The 21,036-nt window shown below is 36.3% G+C and overlaps 1 protein-coding gene across 4 annotated transcripts in view; it reads left to right on the top strand.

Annotated features, from left to right (window-relative positions):
* fer1l6 (fer-1 like family member 6) overlaps positions 1–21,036 on the top strand; it is a 40,410-nt gene that overhangs the window by 506 nt on the left and 18,868 nt on the right. Inside the window, exons 2-29 of one of the 4 annotated variants that reach the window (XM_068223565.2) lie at positions 1,810–1,889; positions 2,076–2,193; positions 2,292–2,346; positions 2,443–2,574; positions 2,664–2,726; positions 2,800–2,878; positions 2,970–3,126; positions 4,205–4,391; positions 4,924–5,116; positions 5,501–5,805; positions 5,943–6,051; positions 7,194–7,350; positions 8,901–9,021; positions 9,113–9,213; positions 10,077–10,167; positions 10,433–10,552; positions 10,647–10,799; positions 10,911–11,088; positions 11,318–11,442; positions 13,147–13,281; positions 13,372–13,518; positions 14,112–14,219; positions 16,115–16,276; positions 16,376–16,547; positions 17,535–17,656; positions 19,907–20,029; positions 20,114–20,159; positions 20,242–20,286. In XM_068223565.2, coding sequence (XP_068079666.2) covers positions 1,810–1,889; positions 2,076–2,193; positions 2,292–2,346; positions 2,443–2,574; positions 2,664–2,726; positions 2,800–2,878; positions 2,970–3,126; positions 4,205–4,391; positions 4,924–5,116; positions 5,501–5,805; positions 5,943–6,051; positions 7,194–7,350; positions 8,901–9,021; positions 9,113–9,213; positions 10,077–10,167; positions 10,433–10,552; positions 10,647–10,799; positions 10,911–11,088; positions 11,318–11,442; positions 13,147–13,281; positions 13,372–13,518; positions 14,112–14,219; positions 16,115–16,276; positions 16,376–16,547; positions 17,535–17,656; positions 19,907–20,029; positions 20,114–20,159; positions 20,242–20,286 — 3,584 coding nt within the window. Of the gene's footprint in view, positions 1–1,468; positions 1,890–2,075; positions 2,194–2,291; positions 2,347–2,442; positions 2,575–2,663; positions 2,727–2,799; positions 2,879–2,969; positions 3,127–4,204; positions 4,392–4,923; positions 5,117–5,500; positions 5,806–5,942; positions 6,052–7,193; positions 7,351–8,900; positions 9,022–9,112; positions 9,214–10,076; positions 10,168–10,432; positions 10,553–10,646; positions 10,800–10,910; positions 11,089–11,317; positions 11,443–13,146; positions 13,282–13,371; positions 13,519–14,111; positions 14,220–16,114; positions 16,277–16,375; positions 16,548–17,534; positions 17,657–19,906; positions 20,030–20,113; positions 20,160–20,241; positions 20,287–21,036 lie in introns of those variants that run through there. The other 3 variants (XM_068223564.2, XM_073912542.1, XM_068223566.2) reach the window with 3 other exon arrangements.

Below are 21,036 nucleotides of genomic sequence, written 5' to 3'. Positions count from 1 at the left end.
ATTTATTAAGTTACCCATTATCTGTATTTTATTACTGTCCACTTAAACATAAACCAACACAGTAATGTAAAAACATACCAAGTCTTATTCATGTTATTTATTACATTACCCATCAAATTGCATTTTATTAACATCTACCCAATCTGAAAACACCCAACCCAGACACTAATGTAAAAACATACAGCAAGTATTATAAATAAACCACGTATTATTCATATTATTTATTAAATTACTCATTAAATTATCGTTTTTTAACATATTATTTATTAAATTACCCATTAAATTGTATTTTATTAATATCTACCCAACCTTAAACCACCCAACCCAGACACTAATGTAAAAACATACAGCAAGTATTATAAATAAACCACGTATTATTCATATTATTTATTAAATTACTCATTAAATTATCATTTTTTTAACATATTATTTATTAAATTACCCATTAAATTGTATTTTATTAATATCTACCCAACCTTAAAACACCCAACCCAGACACTAATGTAAAAACATACAGCAAGTATTATAAATAAACCACGTATTATTCATATTATTTATTAAATTACTCATTAAATTATCATTTTTTTAACATCTACCCAACCAACACTGTAATACAAAAAAACACATACCAAGTATTGTAATATATCAAGAATTAATCATAATATCTATTGATTTACCCATTCATTCATTCATTTTCTTTTTGGCTTAGTCCCTTTATTAATTTGGGGTCGCCATAGCGCAATGAACCGCCAACTTATCCAGCATTTGTTTTACGCAGCAGATGCCCTTACAGCTGCAACCCATCACTGGAAAACAACCATACACACTCATTCACAAACATACACTACGGACAATTTAGCTTACTTAATTTACCTATACCACATGTTTTCGGACTGCTAGGGGAAACCAGAGCACCCCATTCAAAGTATTATAAATATACCAAGAATTGTTCATAGAATTACATTAAATTACCCATTAAATTGTATTTTATTAACAGCTACCCCAACCCCAAAACCACCCAAGCCACATAATGTAAAAACATATATCAAGTATTTTAAACATACCAAGATTTATTCATATTATTGAATAAATTACCCATTAAATTGTAATTTATATACCTATACCCACACAGTAATGTATAAACAACTGTTGTTGCACGGTAATCGCATTGTTGTCATTTAAATAACTATTGTTAACTTTCGGCTACAGATCTATCTCTTCTAGACTTTGCCCAGGTTAGGATTAGATTATTGAGCTAAAAATCACAGTTATTGGTTTGTTAATTGTGGGAATTGTACCTTAAATGTAAGTGTGACAAAACTTACACATTTAGGACTAATTAAAACTTTACCACAAGTCTTTATCTAAACAAACTGTCATTTAAAGGGTTCAAAAATTAAATCGTTGAAATGAATGAATTGGTAGTTATCTCCTGATAAATCTACATAAGTGGAAGATTAATAATATTTAAATATACTATTAAAATACATGACATTTCTTGTCCTCCAATAGACCTACTGTATGTGCGACGTTTTTAAATGAATGCACAATGGTTAATACCTTAGCAAAAATTTGCGTTGTCCTCTTCCCAGAATAACATGTCTTCATGTTTTCAAAACCCTCATGTGGTAAAAAGAAACTCAAATGTTTTGAACTAGTAAAGGGTGAGTAAACGAGAACAGAATTTTCATTTTTGATAGAACTATACCTTTAATTAGACTTGTTGGGTAATTAAAAGCAAATGTTGTGCTTTTATTTACTTTGTTTACTACTGTATGGCTTACAGAGTCTGATACTTCTTTTTTGTAGCAAGAAGTTTGGAATAAAAGTAAAGAAGAAACATCGGAAAGGACACAAGGGTGTTGTAATCTCAAACAAAGGTGCTCTAGGTAAGGCCATGAAAGCAAACATTTGTAAGTAAGAATGGTGACAAGTAAAGATGTTGATCATTTCTCAAGGATTATCAGCCTTGCTTTGTTGATACAGAATAGACAGACAAATCAAACATGCTACTGCTACCAAAGGTTTGCTTGTAAACCAGTTGTGACTGAGCTGGTTTAATCGTTACACGATAGAGGCTGAGGCTGAAACTAATCCTGAAGATCCAGACGTGATAGATGTACTACAGCCCGAGTTTGCAGGACAGTCCACCTCGACCCACACTTCTTTCAGACAGATTGCCAATACTAAGAGGCACGTCTTGTTTTCCTCTCCAATTGTTAAATAGTGGAATGTGTTCATTCTTGTAAGTTTATATGTTCATCATTTTACTTTTTTTTCTACTTTTAAAGATGTAAAGCTGTATCCAAGATCTTGGAAGGTGAAAGCAAACCACAAAATTTCCAGGTAGAATTTGTTACATTTACAATAAAAAAATAGGAATTTAACAGTTTTAGTGACCTCGCCAGTACCTAGAGATGCTAAAAATATTTTCTTCCTAAGATTTCCATCAATATAACGGAGATCAGGCAGCTGGTTGGGGACAATATAGACCCTAGTGTTGTGATTGAAATTGGAGATGATAAAAAGCAGACATCGGTGAAAGAAGGAACCAACGCTCCCTTTTACAATGAGGTGATCATTCTCTTTAACTTTTGGACAATCGCTGAAATCAAAAGGCTTTACGGACAATTTTTAATACCCTTTGTTTTCTCACCCAACAGTATTTTGTGTTTGACATATATTGCAATCAAGACATCTTTTTTGACAAAGTCATTAAACTATCAGTAAGTATTAACATGAACACAATAGTTTATTAACATAACCTATAGAGCTCATATTAATGTACTTCCCCCAAAGGTCATGCACTCAAAGATTATGAAGAGCTACTGTGTGGGAACGTTCAAGATTGATGTTGGGACAGTTTACTCTCAACCTGGTAACTATTTGGTTTGCAGTGTCAGAAGTTGTTGATTTTTTTATTTTTTTTGTTTGTTATATAAGCAAATATCTTGTGCTTGTTGTCTCAGGGCATCAGTTCATCAATAAGTGGGCCACACTAACAGACCCTGCCGACATACGTGTTGGGGTGAAAGGTTACCTGAAGTGTGATATCAGTGTGTCTGGAAAGGGAGATGTTGCACCACCATCTCAGAAATTCTGTGATGCCGAGGAACAAATTGATAAGTAAGATCTCTAGATGTTGATTGCATCTTTAAAAAAATTCTATGCTATTATTTTGGGTTTTCTGTAGCAGTCGTTAACCTCTTATGATTCATTACATGCTTAGCCACTTTATTACATACTCAAAGCTATTCATTCCACACCCTCTCATTTTGTCAGATTGATTCAGTATCGTCTGTTTTAGACAAGAAAGATTTGAGTTGTAAAACTTGCTGGATGTTTTTATTGTACTTTGATCACTTACAACAGGGATGCCCAAACTCAGTCCTGGAAGGCCAGTGTCCTGCATAGTTCAGCTCCAACTTGCTTCAACACACCTATCTGGAAGTTTCTAGTATACCTAGAAAGAGCTTGATTAGCTAGTTCAGGAGTGTCTAAATAGGGTTGAAACTAAGGCTGTGCGATTAAACAAAATAGAATTGCAATTTAAAAGATTGCGATTAGTTAATCGCAAGAGGCTGCAATATGAAATATAAATGCATTATTTAACTTTCCCTGCCCAGAGCAAATGCACGACTGCCGTCTGTGTGTGACAGTCTTTCTAGCCAATTCAGTGAGCACACTTTTGTTCTGCCCAATCCGAGTTGTGCAACCAGACTATACGTGGACAATTGGGATAATGTCATCTGCTGCTTCAAAAGCATTAATAGGCAAATTAATATAATAAACAGGACATCGATAATACAGGAATATTATCATAATAATTAATTATCAATAATAATTATTGGGAATAATTTCATATATTATAAGTCACAGACACTGAACAAAAACAGATAATATTTGAGAGCTGTCGCAGAATTGTTGCCACGGCTTACAGATTACTGGGCTGAAGTTTGACTATAAAATTAAATCACAAATCAAATCACAATCACAATCGCAATATCTGTCAGAAAAATGGCAATTACATATTTTCCCTAAAACGCACAGCCCTAGTTAAAAGTAAACTCTGCAGGACACCAGCTCTCCAGGAACAAGTTTGGGCACCCCAGACTTACAATAGATGTCAACAGATCATTTGGATTTCTTAATTCCCCCAATAATATCAAACAAGAAATATATGTAAAGGTTCATCTTCCCCCAGGCACCTCCTGCTTCCTGAAGGCTTAAACCCGGAGCGGCCGTGGGCTCGGTTTTATGTGATCGTGTACCGAGCAGAAGGTCTTCCCAGAATAAACTCCAGTATTATGGCCAATGTGACCAAAGCTTTTGTTGGAGACACAACAGCCCTCATTGATCCTTATGTTGAGGTGTCATTCTTTGGTCAAGTTGTAAGTTCACAATCCAATGCTTACTACAAAACGAATACACTTGTCATTATTATTTAACTGAATCCAGTATTATTTTAGAATGAATAATTATATAGAATGAATAAGTATTTACAGTTATACAATGTGGTTCTTCAACTTAATTGTTACTTTCTTTTCTAATTGTGGTGCAGTGCCTTTGTAGAGATTTTGTAAGTGAAGACCTATTCTGTTTAAATGAAAGGTGATTTTTGATTTTTTTTAGCAGTGTGCTAAATATGTATATTCCACGGACACCCTAGGGGTCCTTTGGGGTACCCTGGGGATCTCAGAACCCCACAAAAATCTTTGTAAATGTGAACACACTACTTGGACTATTTCCTTAAAAACTGCATAGAATGGTTCATCATTTTGCAACCTTTATATCTTTATGGTTATATCATTATATTTATCCTCCTTGGTGAGGACAGGTCAGTAAGTGTGGTTATAACCTATAAAGCAAGGCCTGAGTAACAATTCTTTCTGACGCTCCTTTTTTTACTTTCCTATTTGAAAGGGAAGGACATCAACCCAAAAGAGCTCAGCAGATCCAGTGTGGAATGAGCAGGTGGTGTTTAAGGAGATGTTTCCTCCACTGTGTCAGAGACTAAAGATTCGGGTTCTGGATGAAGGAAGCATGAATGATGTGGCCATTGGGACTCATTACATTGACCTTCACACCATATCAAATGACACAGATGGAGACAATGGTATGCCATTTGCTTACATTGTTAAAAATTGTTTTGATAAATGCGCGTAAAAACAAAGGTTCTTTATTGACATCTTTATTATCATTGATGCTTCCACAAAAACCTTTAACATCTATAATATCTATTTATTCATTTTCAAGTTGTAAAAGCTTCTTTAGATTAAGAAAATGCTCTTCACACTGAAAAACTTTTCAGTAAAAGTTCTTTTGGAAATCAAAGAGGTCCTTCCATGGCATTACTGTGAAAATACTCTTTTGGATCTTCATGGCACCTTTAGGTTTTAGAGTGTAGTGTGCATAATAGTTATTTTGCATTAGAAAAGCAAAATATCAGCCACCAGTATGCACATTTTAGTAATTAATTAGCATTCTTTTATAATTCAAGGTTTCTTGCCCACATTTGGGCCAGCCTGGATCAACCTCTATGGTTCTCTTCGAAATTCCACACTGGTGGATGACAGCCAGGAACTGAACGAAGGTGTTGGTGAAGGGGTGTCCTACAGAGGCAGACTCTACATAGAGCTGAGTGTCGAAATCCTGTCTGGAGGAGCTGCTGAATCCAAATCTCTGCTCTCAAAGTTCAGTCCAAAAGATGCCAAGGGTGGGAAAACTGGTACAGGAGCAGGAGGTGAAGAGGAGAAGTCCAAGATGATAGGACCTGAAGTGATTCCAGTGGAGCCCCCGCAGAAGGTGAAGTGTTTGCAGCAGTTCTTCTACTTTTTACTCTATACTTTTATTCTGTCTTCACTTCCCCCCATTGTTTGAAATACAACAAAAAAAAGTAAGTATACAAAGTCAGTCAAGTGATGTTTTACCTTTTAATTTAGATGAGAGATGAAGACATGGAGACTTTCCTGCTCTTTGGTTGTGTATTTGAGGCATCCATGATCGACAGAAAAATTGGCGATAGACCAGTCACCCTAGAGTTTACGATTGGTAAATATCACATGAATTTTTTTTATCTAGTTTGCTTAATCTTTAGAAAATTTTCATAGTAAGTCTGCCAAAAATATAGAGAGGATCCAGTAGAGATTGCCATAAAGTTTTATTGAATTAACAAGACAGAAAGTTCAAGTTTGTGGCAGCAGGTGGTAGCCTGAATGTGACTGTACCCCTCCTCTTAAGAGCACCTCTTGGCACTATCAGAGGGTCTCTTACCTGTCAATTGAAATGAAATCACAGATAAGGGATAAGCATCTCTCCTCCAGGCCATAACCTTCTCAGAAGACCAAATACTGGAATCTACATCTCCTCTCAAGGCTCCAGTGCAGAAAATGTTTGACTGATTAAGTAGGCTGCCTATTTTCAAAATGTTACATTGGGGAACTGGAAGATGTGGATTAAAATGGGAATGAAAAACTTACTTTAATTTAGAAACATGAAAGAATAAAAAAAGGCTCATGTTTGCTGCAGCAGGTTTAAATGGGAACTGCCACTGGTCTAAGGATTTTAGAGACTGAATGGGCCACTAAATTTGAGAGCAAGCTTGTTATATGCAGAGTAGAGATGGATATCTTTGGAAGAAAGCCAAAGTTTTTCACAATTGACATTGCTTCGACCAGTGGTGATCTCACTGAGCCTTAATGCACAGCCACACCTAAAGGAGAAAGCCGGTCTGGCTTTCCCTTAGGTGTGGTGCGGCACCTCTGGGTAAAAGCATTGGTAGATGGGACAGTGACTTAGAATTGGCAGTCTAGGGAAAATTGTTGGCTGATAACTTAAGCTAAACTCAAGTGGAGATAGGCCTTTAGATGACACTGCCAAATAGTGTGTACTCCACCCATGAAAACCACTGGATTCAAGACTGGCTCTGAGAAACCAAACATTACACCTGCTCCATATCCAAATTGGCCCTCTCTGTCTGACCATTGCTTCGAGGATAAAACCAGAGAAAAGACTCACCCCATGCGACTTACAAACCTCTTTGCAAAATTTGGTCAATTATTGGTATTGTCAAATTGGGAAGATATTAGAACATTTATATGATAGGACAACATTTAGTAAGGCATGATTTATGTCATTTATATATAAAAAAGAAAAAAAGGTTGTTGGCATAATATGTGAACTTGTCTATCCAGGTAACTTTGGGAACTTAATTGATGGTGCTGCACCACCTCCATCAAAGAAGAAGCTTGAGGATGTGTCGGTGACTGCTCCTCTACTGGACACTACAGCCACAATGCCCTGCAAATCCACTACAACACCAGAAAGGCCTATTTTTGGAGATGCACAGAGGTTGTTAGATCAAACATCTCTTTATACCTTTATCAGATAAAGAAAATACCGCAACACATTATTTAACAGTTATCCTGTTATATTTTAACTATACTATACATGTAAGTATTGAGTAATGTTCATTAATTTTGTTTACTAACTAACTGTGGGTTTTGTTAGGATGAGGGTTTTTGCTTGCTACTTAAAACAGTACATGTATTTAATTTACTTACAATGTTCTCTCTTAAGAAATGACTGGTTATATGAGGTTATTATATGGGGTAGGTTCAGGCATAGTGATAGTATCTAGTTTATGGGTAGTAACTAGTTTATGTAAGGACTATGATAAGTACATAGTATGTGCATGTGAAACGTTATAGTTATCGATGTAACCTGAAAGACAGAATGAGGATGGTAAATTGTGACAATTTAAGGACTCTACCTAGGAGTCACATCCCTCTGATTTTGTTTAAAAACAGGCCAATTTTTATGTGATAAGGAGCCAAGCATTGGTGGCAGTTCAGCATTGTAGTCGGTAAGACATAATGCCTCATGAATATCTATCATGAAGCTTAGTACAACACTAGCCAGGCTAGTTTGGGTGTTTTCTCGATAAGAATACCACTCAACAAACAGTCTCCTAATTAGGCAATAGGCAAGCCTTGTCCAGGGAGCTCTAGGCTGAGTGATCATATCAACTACCACTGGCATTAGGCCTTTTAAATCATGCGCATTTTGCCTAGAAACTAGACTTGGAGGTTGCAGAGGTCTGGATGAGATTGCCCCCATCCCTGAGAAAGAAGGTCCTTCCTCAGGGGAATTTGCCAGAGAGGGGCTGTCATGAGAAAACTGAGAATTAGAATTCTAGATTCAGGTGGGACCTGCTCCTTATCTTTCCTGAACTGATCCCAAATCAGTTGAACAACTTAAGGGTGGAGTCTAATTTCTTCCAGGGTTGTAAATGGTCATGAAAACACCGTCACTTATAACAGTATAGATCTTCATACACATGCTGCTTTTCTGAGGAGGGGGAGGTACTGAGATAGTAAGGAGGCCATGATGGACAGAGGCCAGTGGGCAAGATAAACCCCTACTTTTTTTTCAAAGAACATCCTGGAATTTTTAATGAGTTGGGACCTCGGTTTTAACCTCTTGCTTAGCAGTATAGAGCAGGGATCACCAAACTTGTTTCTGGAGGGCCGGTGTCCTGCAGATTTTAGCTTCAACCCTAATCAAACACACCTGAACAAGCGAATCAAAGTCTTACTAGGTATATTTGAAAGATCCAGGCAGGTTCGTTAAGGCAAGTTGGAGCTAAACCCCGCAGGGACACCGGCTCTCCAAGATTTGTGAACCCTGGTATAGAGTCCTGGTCACTCAACTGTGGCATTAGGACCCACACAGACCGCAGGTTGGATGTCCCCTGCTGGCAACCTAGCCTTCCCATGTGGTCTCCTATCCAAGCACTGACTGGGTGCAGCCCTGCTTAACTTTAATGGGCGACCATGCGTTAGTTGCTGAGAGCTAGTTCTTGTCATGAACCAAACAAAACTGATAATCTTTTTTTGCAGGCATTATATGCATTTGCCCATCGCTGCACAGAAGCCCTGTGTGTATGTTTACAGTAGCTGGGAGGATCGAGCGTACCGACTTCATCACGCCAACATGCTAGACACAATTGCCCTCATGTTTGTATGTGATCCTTCGATAAGTATTGTTTCAGAAAATTACTTTGTTATTGGTTAGTAGTTCATGCAGCCATTTTCTATTTTATGTTTGTCAGGAAGAGGGAGTCGCTAAGGTCACAGAGCTGGATAAAATGTTATCTCCGGAAGCATGGAGTCTCATGCACCACGTTCTTCGGGAATTCAGACGAGATGCCAAGTACGTTAATGGGGAATTCAAAGTTAAATAAATACCCAAAAATGGTAATTCTGTCATCATTTAGTCACCCTTGACTTGTTATAAATAAGTTTTGAGTTTTTTGTTGTGGTGAAAACAAAAGAAGATATTTTTAAGAATGTTACAAATCTGTAATCATTGACTTCCATAATATTTGCTTTTTGTACTTTTGTACTCAGTGGTTGCATGTTTCCAAACACCCCTCAAAATATTTTAGTTTCAAGGGTCAATGGTGAGTAAATGATGACACTATGAAAATGGGTGAACAATGCCTTTAATTTGGGACAAAGAACACAAGTTTTTGCTAGTAATGCAGACTTTTTTATACTTAAAGTATAAAGTATATAGCTATAATATTGTTATACTTTTTTGTTACTTGTGATCTGACATGTAAACTTTTTTTCTGAACAGCCAATAGATGGTGTTAATTTAGGTAGAGGTAGTCTACTACTATAAAATGGATTATTTCATATGGCTTAAGAAAAATCTATCACACATGAGCTTTATAAATGGGTAGTTTAATCGGTAATAAAAAAATCTGATCATTTACTCACCCTCATGTCATCCAAATGCCTATGACTTTCATTTGTGAAATGGAGAATGAGATATTTTAAAATAAATATCTCCATACCATCAACGTTTGTTCAATGTGATGTTGGTGTTGTGTTGTGCCACCCTCAATTTTATTGTATGGACAGTACTGTATTAATTCTTATTGTTTAATTTGAATCACGTGAGGGTGAAGATAAGCTTTTTTTCCTTTGGATAAAATATGTAATGTGTGCTCCATCTGTTTTGAAAATATAACCTAATTTCGTCTGAATCTAATGTTGTGTTCACTGCAGGGAGTTTATTGCTTTTGCTGAAAAAAAGGTGAAGGGAAGCAATTTAACCTTGCTGGACAAAAAGAGGCTAACTATGTGCAAACAGGAGCTGGTAGGTCGGATTCATTAGCTGTCCTCATTAGCTGCTTTTTAAAAAGACATGTTGCTTTAAAACCTCAGACTAACTTTCTTTCTGTGTTACTATATGTGACTATGAATTAACTATGAAGTATTCCCATTATTCAATCTAAGTGTCATTTAAAAATCACAATGTTAATGTTGAAATGTTTTGAGATAACATATTCATGTCAAGTGTATTTAAGCTTTGTCTGGTAGTGAATTCCTCCAGTCTTTGCCTTTGTTTTATTGAACTGCAGGAGAGTATGACTGAAATGGCAGGAGGACTTCTTGAGCCAAAGAGGAGATCTTTGACTGTGAAAGAAATGCTGCTGGAAGCTCAAAAAATTAAAAAGAAGCTGCGATTTCTGGTGGAGGAGGTTGTTATTATTTTGTCATTATGTAACATCCATATCCTCAACCTCTAAGTCTCCATATTTACTAATACTCATCTTTGTCTCACACTTATCTCAGCCTCAACACACTTTACCAGATGTGTTTGTGTGTCTGGTCAGTAATAACAAGCGTGTGGCCTATGCCAGAATCCCTGCTCGGGACCTGCTCTTCTCAGAGAGCCCAGAGCAAAGAGGCAGAGACTGTGGGAAGATCAAGACACTGTTCCTCAAGGTCTGAACTCTATTAAATTCACAGTTTTTAGGGTTTTATGTAGTATCGTAAAGGGTTTTCAACATTTGTCAATTATCTACTGTAGGTTTAACATTAAAATGTGTTGTTCAGCCTCCAGTGAAGCGAGCACCGGGATGGACTGTCCAGGCTAAACTTGATGTGTTCTTGTGGCTGGGAACTTGCGCAGAGTCATCCCGCATGTTGGACAATCTCCCGTCGGGCTTTGAACTTGTGTCCACCTCTTTTGAGGATAGGACTGGAGCTCCTCCTGAATATTTACTCTACACAGGCAAGACTGCTCAGCTAATATTGAAAATAGAACGTAATAGATACTTTTATTCAAGGTCGCTCACCTTGCATTGAAGGTGTACATTGTTTTTACCTCAATATCACCCTTTGTTGGTGAAATTCTCTACTGTTTGAATGACAAGAAAGCTACAGAAATGTCAGTTCTTCCTAAATGTAAGACACTGATTTGAATGTTTTTCTTGTTGACCCTATTTGTTGTTGGTTTGCAGAGCAGCACATGTTCGAGCTGAGGGCTCATATGTACCAGGCTCGTGGACTCATCGCAGCAGACAACACTGGCCTCTCAGACCCATTCGCCTGGGTGTCTTTTCTGTCTCATAGCCAATGCACTGGTGTAAGTACGAGTTTACATGGCAGAATAATGACCATCTGAATATGAGAAATAAATGAATGATTTATGAAACACAGACTGGACACGATTCAAATGATCTGGCAGCGTAGTGAGATAATTTTACTTAGAAAGATTTCTTGAAATAAGAAAAATGACCAGGCTTGACCACCTTATTCCAAGCTGTCCGTTTAATCTAATTATCTTAAAACTAGCTTGTTAATTGCTTTTTAAACAGTTCCCCTTTCTTATTTTGTGTGAAAAGGTCAACAAACTAGATTTAATTAACATGGAGAATTCCTCTTAATTTAAGGATTTTTGTTATATATTCTGTCTTAAAATGAAAGCATTTAAAATGAAATCAAGATTATTGTATAAATTAAATTAGGAATACACACAAATGCATATTGCCCACAATTTGTATATTCCAGTTTAGATTTGACAGTAGTTACAATTCAAAATTATTTCTTGTTGTTTCTCAAAATACTGAAGCTTACTGCAACAAAACATAACACAATGTATTTTATTATTAAAAAACAAGTATAAACGTCTAAAATAGGCTATGGCCCCTTCATTCTCTTCAAACAGCAGCTGTCATGCAGAGCCCGTAAGCTGCTGTTTTTTTTTTTCTTACGAAACAACTGCAACATGAGTCACCACAGTTTATGTGTGAATAACAGTTACCTTTATTACTTGCAAGTACATGTTGTTAAGTAATGTATTAATTAACATTTAAGTTTAAGCTAAATGTAACCATCAGGAACTCATGAGCTATAAGTGTATAATTATGTCATGACTTTACTTAAAGGGGCACTTTATAATTAACTCAACCTTATCTACTCATGAACTCATGGGATTAAACTGTTCATGTTGATGTTGACAACTACTTTTCTATTATTATTCTGTGTAAACGCACTAGGCAGACGTGCATAAGGAGTTCATGAGTAGTTAAGAATGGGTTAATGACAATGTTGATATCGAGGTTTTCAAATTTGGGTCTGCCAATTTCGCAGATATTTAATGTTCGTCACTTGTCTCCAGGTCTGTCCAAATCTCATTGCAAGGCTGCTAGTTTCCCCCCGATGTTTTCCAATTTACGGTCTATAACCACGGTCAGGTTTGTAACAACCCTGCTCACCACCGTTTCAATCCAGCTGGACAACTTGGTGGGGCTTTGAGCCGCACTGACTGCTTTCTTCAATCATCAATACCCCATGGCTCCGCCTAAGCCTATCAGTCGAAACCAAAGTTATTCCAAACAGATAGATATCTACAACATCCTCCAGGGACAAAGCAGCCAGGCACACCATGCGCCACTTCTCCCACCCGTCTATCATGTATCCAGCTGCAAACGTGTCTGCAGGACAGTTGGGTTCCCCCAAACCCAGACTTCGCATCAAGAAGATGGTGCCAATTGGGTTTAGAGACCAGTTGATCAAATCCATAATTCCTTATTTTTTTAAAGAGCAGGGCAAGGAGAGCCTCAGAAATAGAATTAAACGAGACAAGAGGAGCCAGTCAGGAGAGATATGGGAGGTAGAGTAAAAAGTGTGACCACCTTCGCCGAGAGTCAAAGAAGAATAGACCAGCTTCTCTTGCAGTGGTTAAAAGGGTCGCCCCTTCTCTGCCATGAAGCAAATAACCTTATAATATAAGTAATTTATATATATATTTTTTAAATTCACATATAATATATATATTCTCTTTCAGATCATAAAGCAAACATTGACTCCCACGTGGAATCAGGTGATCAAGATGACTAACATGTCTCTATATGGAGGGCTTTACGACATAGCCCAGGAGCCACCGCTGATTGTGATTGAAGTGTATGATGATGATGCAGTGGTAAGGAAACCACATTCACAGATATAGGTGTTCCTGTTAAGCAATATTTTTCAAATGTTTTGATCTGAAGCGTTGGTTTGTTTTCTCCAGGGTAGCGAGTACCTGGGCTCGACGGTGGCTGTTCCTGTTGTCAAACTATCAGAAGAGCAATACTCTCCTCCTCAGCTGCAGTACAGCCCTCTGTTCTGTGGCAGCCTGTCTGGAGGAGACATACTGGGGGCCTTTGAGCTCATTCAGGTCCAGTCTGACACACACAGCACATGATAGCAATGTGCCTTTAGAGAGAAAACACTTGAAGCGGTGTACATAAGACTGTCAAGACACCTTTATAATCACTACATGACACATAAAAAGTGCCAATGCTCTTTCGAATAAATGTTCCAGTGTAGTTGCGTTCAAGAAAATATTACAAATGCCAATATTAACGGCAAAATATTACTGATGCTTAAATTCAAGACTTGGTTATAATGGCATCCTGACAATTATGTTTATGACAGACTTGTTATGTTGTCTTGGTAATTTCAAGTTGTCATAAAAATAACACTGACAGGTTTTGTTGTCTTGGTAATATCAAGTCATAACAAAGACCTGTCACCTTTGCATTTAAAATGACATAACTAATAAAAATGATACATAATGAGAGTTGTCATAAGCATCTCATTCATGTCATGATTATTGAGGTTTTCCTTCATGACAGTCCTATGAACACCCCTTCAAGGAAAGTGTTTTCAAAGAGGACATAGAGTTATGCTGTGTATTTATGCTCTACTAACATAAAAAATCAGATGGAGAGTGTAATGCAGTATGTGGTCTGCTGTAATATTCTGCAGATTTCAAAGTCAGGAGAGCACTCACTCCCTGTTTTAGATGAGCCAGATGGAGTTGTTATCCCAGTGCCCTCATACATTCGACCGGTGCTCTGCAAGTACAGGATTGAGGTAAACAAATTACACCTATAAGTAATGACAACTGTATATGTAGAGTAAAAAAACACAATTGGGAAAAAATTTGCATCTTCAAGCCATCCTAGATGTATGTACCTTCATTTTCCCAGATGAACACAATTAGAGTTGTATTAAATAATAACCTGGCTCTTCCCAGCTTTGCAATGACAGTGAATGGTGCCTGAGTTTTTGTACCGTACACATCCATTCATCATTAAATTTTCTATACAAACCCAATAGAATAATAAATGCCTAGTGAAACAAGGAGCAGTATTTTAACAATCCAAGTGCATTAGGGTTGCCCTAATTCTTGTGATGAGGTAAGTTTTGGCCGTAACATGCATAAAACCAGATTCTTGCACCATGCCGTATTTACTATTTGCTTGGAAGATTTTGTTAGTGGAAAAAATGGAACTACCAGATTTCACCAAGTATTATGTGTGTGTGTGTGTGTGTGTGTGTGTGTATATATATACACACACACATATATAATATATACACACACACACACACATATATATATATGCATATATATATATATATATATATATATATATATATATATATATATATATATATATATATATATATATATATATATATGATTAGCATTTTCTCAAGCTCCTTTGTTTAGGTTCAGTAATTTGACTTTTATGGCAGAGAATATGTTTCTCTTTTAACATGAAATAACTGCACATTGACATAAGGGGCTAAGAAAAAACGCTCAATGTAGAAGAAAATTCCAGATGGCACTTAGAGGTTTTTGCATCCAAACTCTTCATATATATTTATGTAAATGTAGAAAATAATTATCATTCTTTTACATTTGAATTCTTTGATTTTTCACAAAGCACAAAGACATTTATGTGCTGCTGCGCATCATTGTATGTGTAATAAGCATGGTGTGCATGCGTTTTGGACCTGCCTAGATACCCACGTCATTAACGCATTCTTTAAATAACAAAAATAATAATAATAACTCTGCAACATTGACTTTAAACCAATTTTTGTTGGTCAATGGTGATTTCCATTTTATTTGCCACAAAATAGCAACACACCAACAATACGCCTTAACACACATCTTTTAAGACCAGCACCCCATTGGTACACAATTTGCGTTTGCTATTTTTAATAACATGGCACCGGATGTGAAACTAATACCTGTGCCCAGCTGAAACTTACAAACAACATTGCACTGGGTGTATGATGGGGCCCAGTTAGTTTAGAAATTTTTTTTCTAGTGTTAGAAAAATATCCATATTTATTATATTATTAACATCTTAAACTAACATTTTGAAGCTTCACAATGCTGGGTACCATTCACAGCCAGTACAGGACATATTATTTACTATACTGTAGCTCCACATGTCTTTGTCCAAAAGCAGAAAGGGATAAACTGTCCACCTGAAATGACTTGAAAGTGAGTAAATAGTTTTTTTTGGTAGGTACTACTAACTTTTGACAGCTTCTGTACCATTATTTTATCTTTAACATTGCACAGTAGGAAAATGAATAAAACCATTAACACAGAATTTTTTTCTGTGCAAGCCTAATGCACTCCAATTAGTGTTTGAAAACTCTAATCTAAATCTATTTGTAAATTTCTCTTAGCCCTATAAGCATCAATAAAATGTGTTTCAAGTATCTATAGAGTACTTCCATCAGTAGTCAAAGCTGCTTGTTAGAAATAGAAACAATCCCTGCGGCCTGTATTTTAGGTCTTGCTGTTATTACATGTTTGTGCTTGATTTACATTTGTGTTGTGAATATTAAGTAAAGCATGCACCTACCACTTTTGCTATTTGATAAATGATTTGATCTTGTACTATCAGTGCTTTGTCTGCATTTTGAATACAATGTTGTTGAGGTTAGGCTGATGTGCACTGCAGGTTTTGTTCTGGGGCCTCAGAGAACTGAAAAAGGTTCAGCTCTTATCTGTCGATCGTCCTCAAGTCTTTATCAAGTGCGCAGGATCGGGTGTCAACTCCTCTGTGATACAGAGCTACAAGAAAAACCCAAACTTTACAATAATTGTGGACGCCTTTGATGTGGTGAGTGAACTGCCACGACAGCAGGGCTCTGTTTATTGTTGATGTCCTTGTCGCTCTGCTCGTGTTTCGCTGATCTCAGCTTGTCGTGTGCGTCTGTAGGAGTTGCCTGAAGATGAACATCTCCTCCCTCCCCTCACTCTCACTGTGGTGGACTGGAGGGCCTTTGGGAGAAGCACGCTTGTAGGTAGTCATGTGATCAACAACCTGGCCTTATTCAAACACAATCCTGTACCGGTCCAGCAGCCCCCGCCAGAGCCCAAAAACATAGCAGGTGATGCATGTCTCCATTACAATCACAATAACAAAACAAAATAGATTGTCACTTTTTGCTATAGTGCTTATACTGTATAATACAAGGTGCCAAAGCAGCTTCTCAAAGATCTAAAGGAAATTAGTAGTAGCTCAAATGGGGAGACAGTTCAGATTTGACAATCATGTTTATGACAGATTTATAACAAGTTATGTTGTATCAAGTAGTCATAAGGACATGCCAAACAATGTTACCTTTGGCAAAAAAATATTCATGTTAATGACATTTCGTGATTACGGTCTAATGAACAACCTCCTCAAGTTAAATGTTACTCTCTTCTCAGGTTGAAAACTAGTATTGTGTTGTCTATAAACGATTATAAGAATGAACAAAAGATACTTTTTCCTAAGTTAGAAGGGTAATTGTGTTGTTCATTCACTGTTTCTTATCAGTCTACCGACTAACATTAACATTTAAGACATTTGATGCATTTAAAACAAGTTAGGACCAGTAAGTGTCTGTAGGTACTAGAATATAATTTGAATTCGGATCATTGTCTGTGACAGAATTATTCCAGATGCAATGCTAAGGAAAGGCACCCGCTGCATAAAACATATGCTGGAATAGTTTGCGGTTCATTCCGCTGTGGTCCCCTCTAAAATAGCCGAAAAAAAATGAATGAATGGATTAGAAATAAGGTCTTTAGTTTTCTATGAACACTAATGCAAATTCTACAACATTAATTTAGCTACAACCTGCAAAAAAAAAAAAATTAATGTTTGGTTAAACCATTTCCATTACAGTCACAGCTTCTGAAAAATATGATGATTCTATGCTCCTAATAATATAATATATAATAATAATATATAAAACCTGTGGTCTTGGTCAGGGATATATATATATATATATATATATATATATATAATGGAATAATTGCATATATGATGAAATTCATCAAGGTCATAAAATTCATTATTTGTTTGTTTGCTATTTTTTTTTTGCCTACAGTGGCTCAGCTCTCTCTGCAGCAGAGTGTTATTCCACCTCCAGATGAAGAGATCGCCATTGAAATAGAACATGAGGAGATCATTGCCCCCAAAAGCCAAGAGCCTGAATTCCAGGACACAAAGGTTTGCTTTCAGTACAAACTACTTTTTTTTAACATATATGTGCACAAACTGCACATATAATATGGGTAAAAATGAACTAAGCAATATTTAATGGGAAATGAATATAGAATATGTTGTCTCTAAATAGACTATAGTAAATAGGATTACATATTTCCCACACACATGCTTCGGCTGTGAAAGACATTATTAGAATATATATACTATATAGACTTAGAATATAGAATATAATATATAGACTTATTATCAGTTTTTAAAGCTGAGGTACATTTTACCAACCACATAGAAGCACGTAAACACTGGTGATTCAAAGCCTTCCATCAAAGTTGTCCTTAAACCAATGTGCATTCAACAATACTCGTTGTTTTTCTTTTTATGCACTTTAAATTGTAAGGCTTGAAGCTTACACTGCTATTCTGAACCAATTATCGAAAACAGAAAGCACAATGGCATGTTTAAATCAACTGTTTATCTGACTCCATTGTAATTAATCTGACTCTATTAAAGTTGTTATCATCATTGATAAAGTGAAAGAATCTCAACGTCTTATAGCAGGTAAAGTTACTTTTTTTTGAGTTACATTTGTATATACAGGCAGTAGAGTGAAACTAACATAATAGGCCTTATCATACACCCGGCGCAATGTGGCACAAGGCGCGATGCAATTGTTGTTTGCTAGTTTCAGCTCGACACAAGAGTTGATTTGACGTTTTGCGCCATGCTGTTAAAATAGCAAATGCATTTGCGCTCATATGTGCGCCTATAGGCGTTCTGGTCTAAAAAGGAAGGCGTGTTGAGGCGCATTGCTGGCACGTTGCTATTTTGAGAAACTATAATAGATTTTTCAATACACCAGAACAAAGCTGGCCTATTGTCCAGCGCAGAGCGCGTTAGTTGTGCGCCTTGCTTACACATTGCTTAATACACACAAGATGTAGAGCAATACGATAATATCTTTACATATGTAAAAGAATCAAAATATTAAGGATATATATAGGATATAATATATATATAATATATATATATATATATATATATATATATATATATATATATATATATATATATAATGTATATGATATAAACATAAAGGATTAAAATATTACAAAACATATTATTTTCTAGCCTACATAAATATAAAAAATTATGCCGTCTTCATTTCGGGGGACTTTTTCAGTTTAATCATGATGATTTGCTTTTGTTTAATGTTATCATAATTATTGTTATGTTAAACAGTATTATTTATTATATGCATATTTATATTTGTTTTATTAAAAACAAGCTTTGATTTGTACACCTGTCAGATTTCAGACCATATGGGGCATAGCATGTGTATTAGGATATAACTCAGGTTTTTGACCACACTTTGTTATTATTGTTCATTTATTCGTTTGCTGGAAATTCAATATTCAGAAATAGTTTTGAAACAGATCTTTGCGCTTAACAAACAAAATTAATTATTTATAGGCTAATTGATGTCCCCTATCCACGAGAGCGAAAGTGAAAGTAGATAATGAGGAGGCTTATCTCTCATTCTCGTGCTGTAGAAGCTCTGTTTAACAGTTTTCTTGCTAGTGAAGTGCTCAGTTTTTCCACTTACACTTACTTTAAGCCATGTAAATGGCAAATGTGCCATGGAGCGACGCAACTGACTCTTAAAGGGAATAGGAGATGAGACTCTGATTGGTTTATTCTCTGATATGTTATTATCAACAAAGGTAGAGGATGCACCTCTGTGCGGGAGAAGCAGATTAAAAGCACCGATCAACATTTATCTTTCCTTCATATACCCTGAGCAAAGAATTGTCAAACATGAGTGAAAACCAAGCTCCAAAATCAGCTGAACATGAAAGCAGAGTTGAGGAGATAAAGTGGGGGAGAGGTACATTAACATACAATATCCTCCTCAGGCCATGACTCAACAATAGTAAACAGATTGTATATTGAAAAACATCAGTGTTTCTGTTGATTTCATCACTACAACACTGAAATCATGAACTGAACACCAAACATGAAAAAGTTACATGAAAAAAGATCACGAGCAGATTAATTGTGTATGGTGAAAAGCACATAGTTTCTGCAAGACAAATGGTAGAGATGTGCATTGGAGCTGTGAGGAACACTGCTACGCCAGGAGAACCCATCCTGTGGTTGGAATGTCCCAGTTTGTCCTTCATTAGCATAGAATAAATAGTCTCTAATATTTTCTCAGCTTAGAAATTGTTGACTATAAAAACTGTCTATCAATGCCAGGTGTCAAAAAAGAGCAAACGAAGATCTACAAAAAGGAAGAAACGCACCACGGTTGATGAGTCTGCAGATAATGTCATCGATTGGTGGTCGAAGTACTATGCATCGATGGAGAAAATCAAACAGGTAACTAGTAAAAGCATTTCATTTGTTAGCCAGGGAGGTCGTTTTGCTTACCGATACTGATTTGTATCACAACTTCTGTCTTAGGCAAAGCAAAAAGAAGACAATCCTTTTCCACTGCTCTTTGAAAATAGTAAGTGATACCTGTATTTATGTCCTCTGCAACGTCTCGCTCCAGCTTTAGTCAAACATGCCCACGTTATGATGTATTTCAGTTACTCCTCTGGAGAACATTATTTCCGAAGGATTGATCAATCTGGGTAAGAATGACTGGGAAACTGCATGACTGCATGGCCTTCTTCTTTTGCTTTGGTCAACAGGATTGCAGAGTGTTTGGTCACTGTTCACAAGTCTTATTCATTTACATAACAGAGATGATGCGAAATTGAATTCATGTCATACGGTTGAGTTGGAGTAAGAGGCAAATCAACAATAAAAATGAATCATAACTTAATTGAATTCAAATATAATCTAGTTTAGAGTTACAATATATTGCATTGTAATAATCAATAAGCATACATGTAGTAAAATATTTAGGTTGAAGTGCATCTCAAGCAATCAGATTATGTACAGAAGTAATAAAAAGTAATAGTAAATAGGAATAGTAGCTGCCATCAGAAAAAAAGGAAGTTCAAGAAAGAGAAGCAGAGATGTTAAGAGAGGAGAGGTGTGAAATAAAGACGTGGTTGAGGATGCAATATAAAGGCATTGGCATTAATTGCCGATGTGCAAAACACGTTCTTGACTTTTACCACAAAATTATTTGCATATTCATGATTGATCACAAGTTTATTTTGAAGGCTTATTCAGAAGTCTAGATGCAAAACATGTGGTTACTGCATTCTATCTTAGTTCAACTGAGCTTTGATACAAGGATTATATGTCAGACCCTCTTGTTTTTTGCATTTCCGCGATCGCTGAATCAACGTAAAATCAACAAAAAGTCAAAAATTTTTGCGATCCTACAAAATTCTTAATTAAATGCAAAATAATTGTAAAAAATGTAAATA

This window comes from Danio rerio, chromosome 9 (genome assembly GCF_049306965.1).
Source record: "Danio rerio strain Tuebingen ecotype United States chromosome 9, GRCz12tu, whole genome shotgun sequence".
Lineage (NCBI taxonomy): Eukaryota > Metazoa > Chordata > Actinopteri > Cypriniformes > Danionidae > Danio > Danio rerio.
This window is presented reverse-complemented; position numbering and strand designations above follow the sequence as displayed.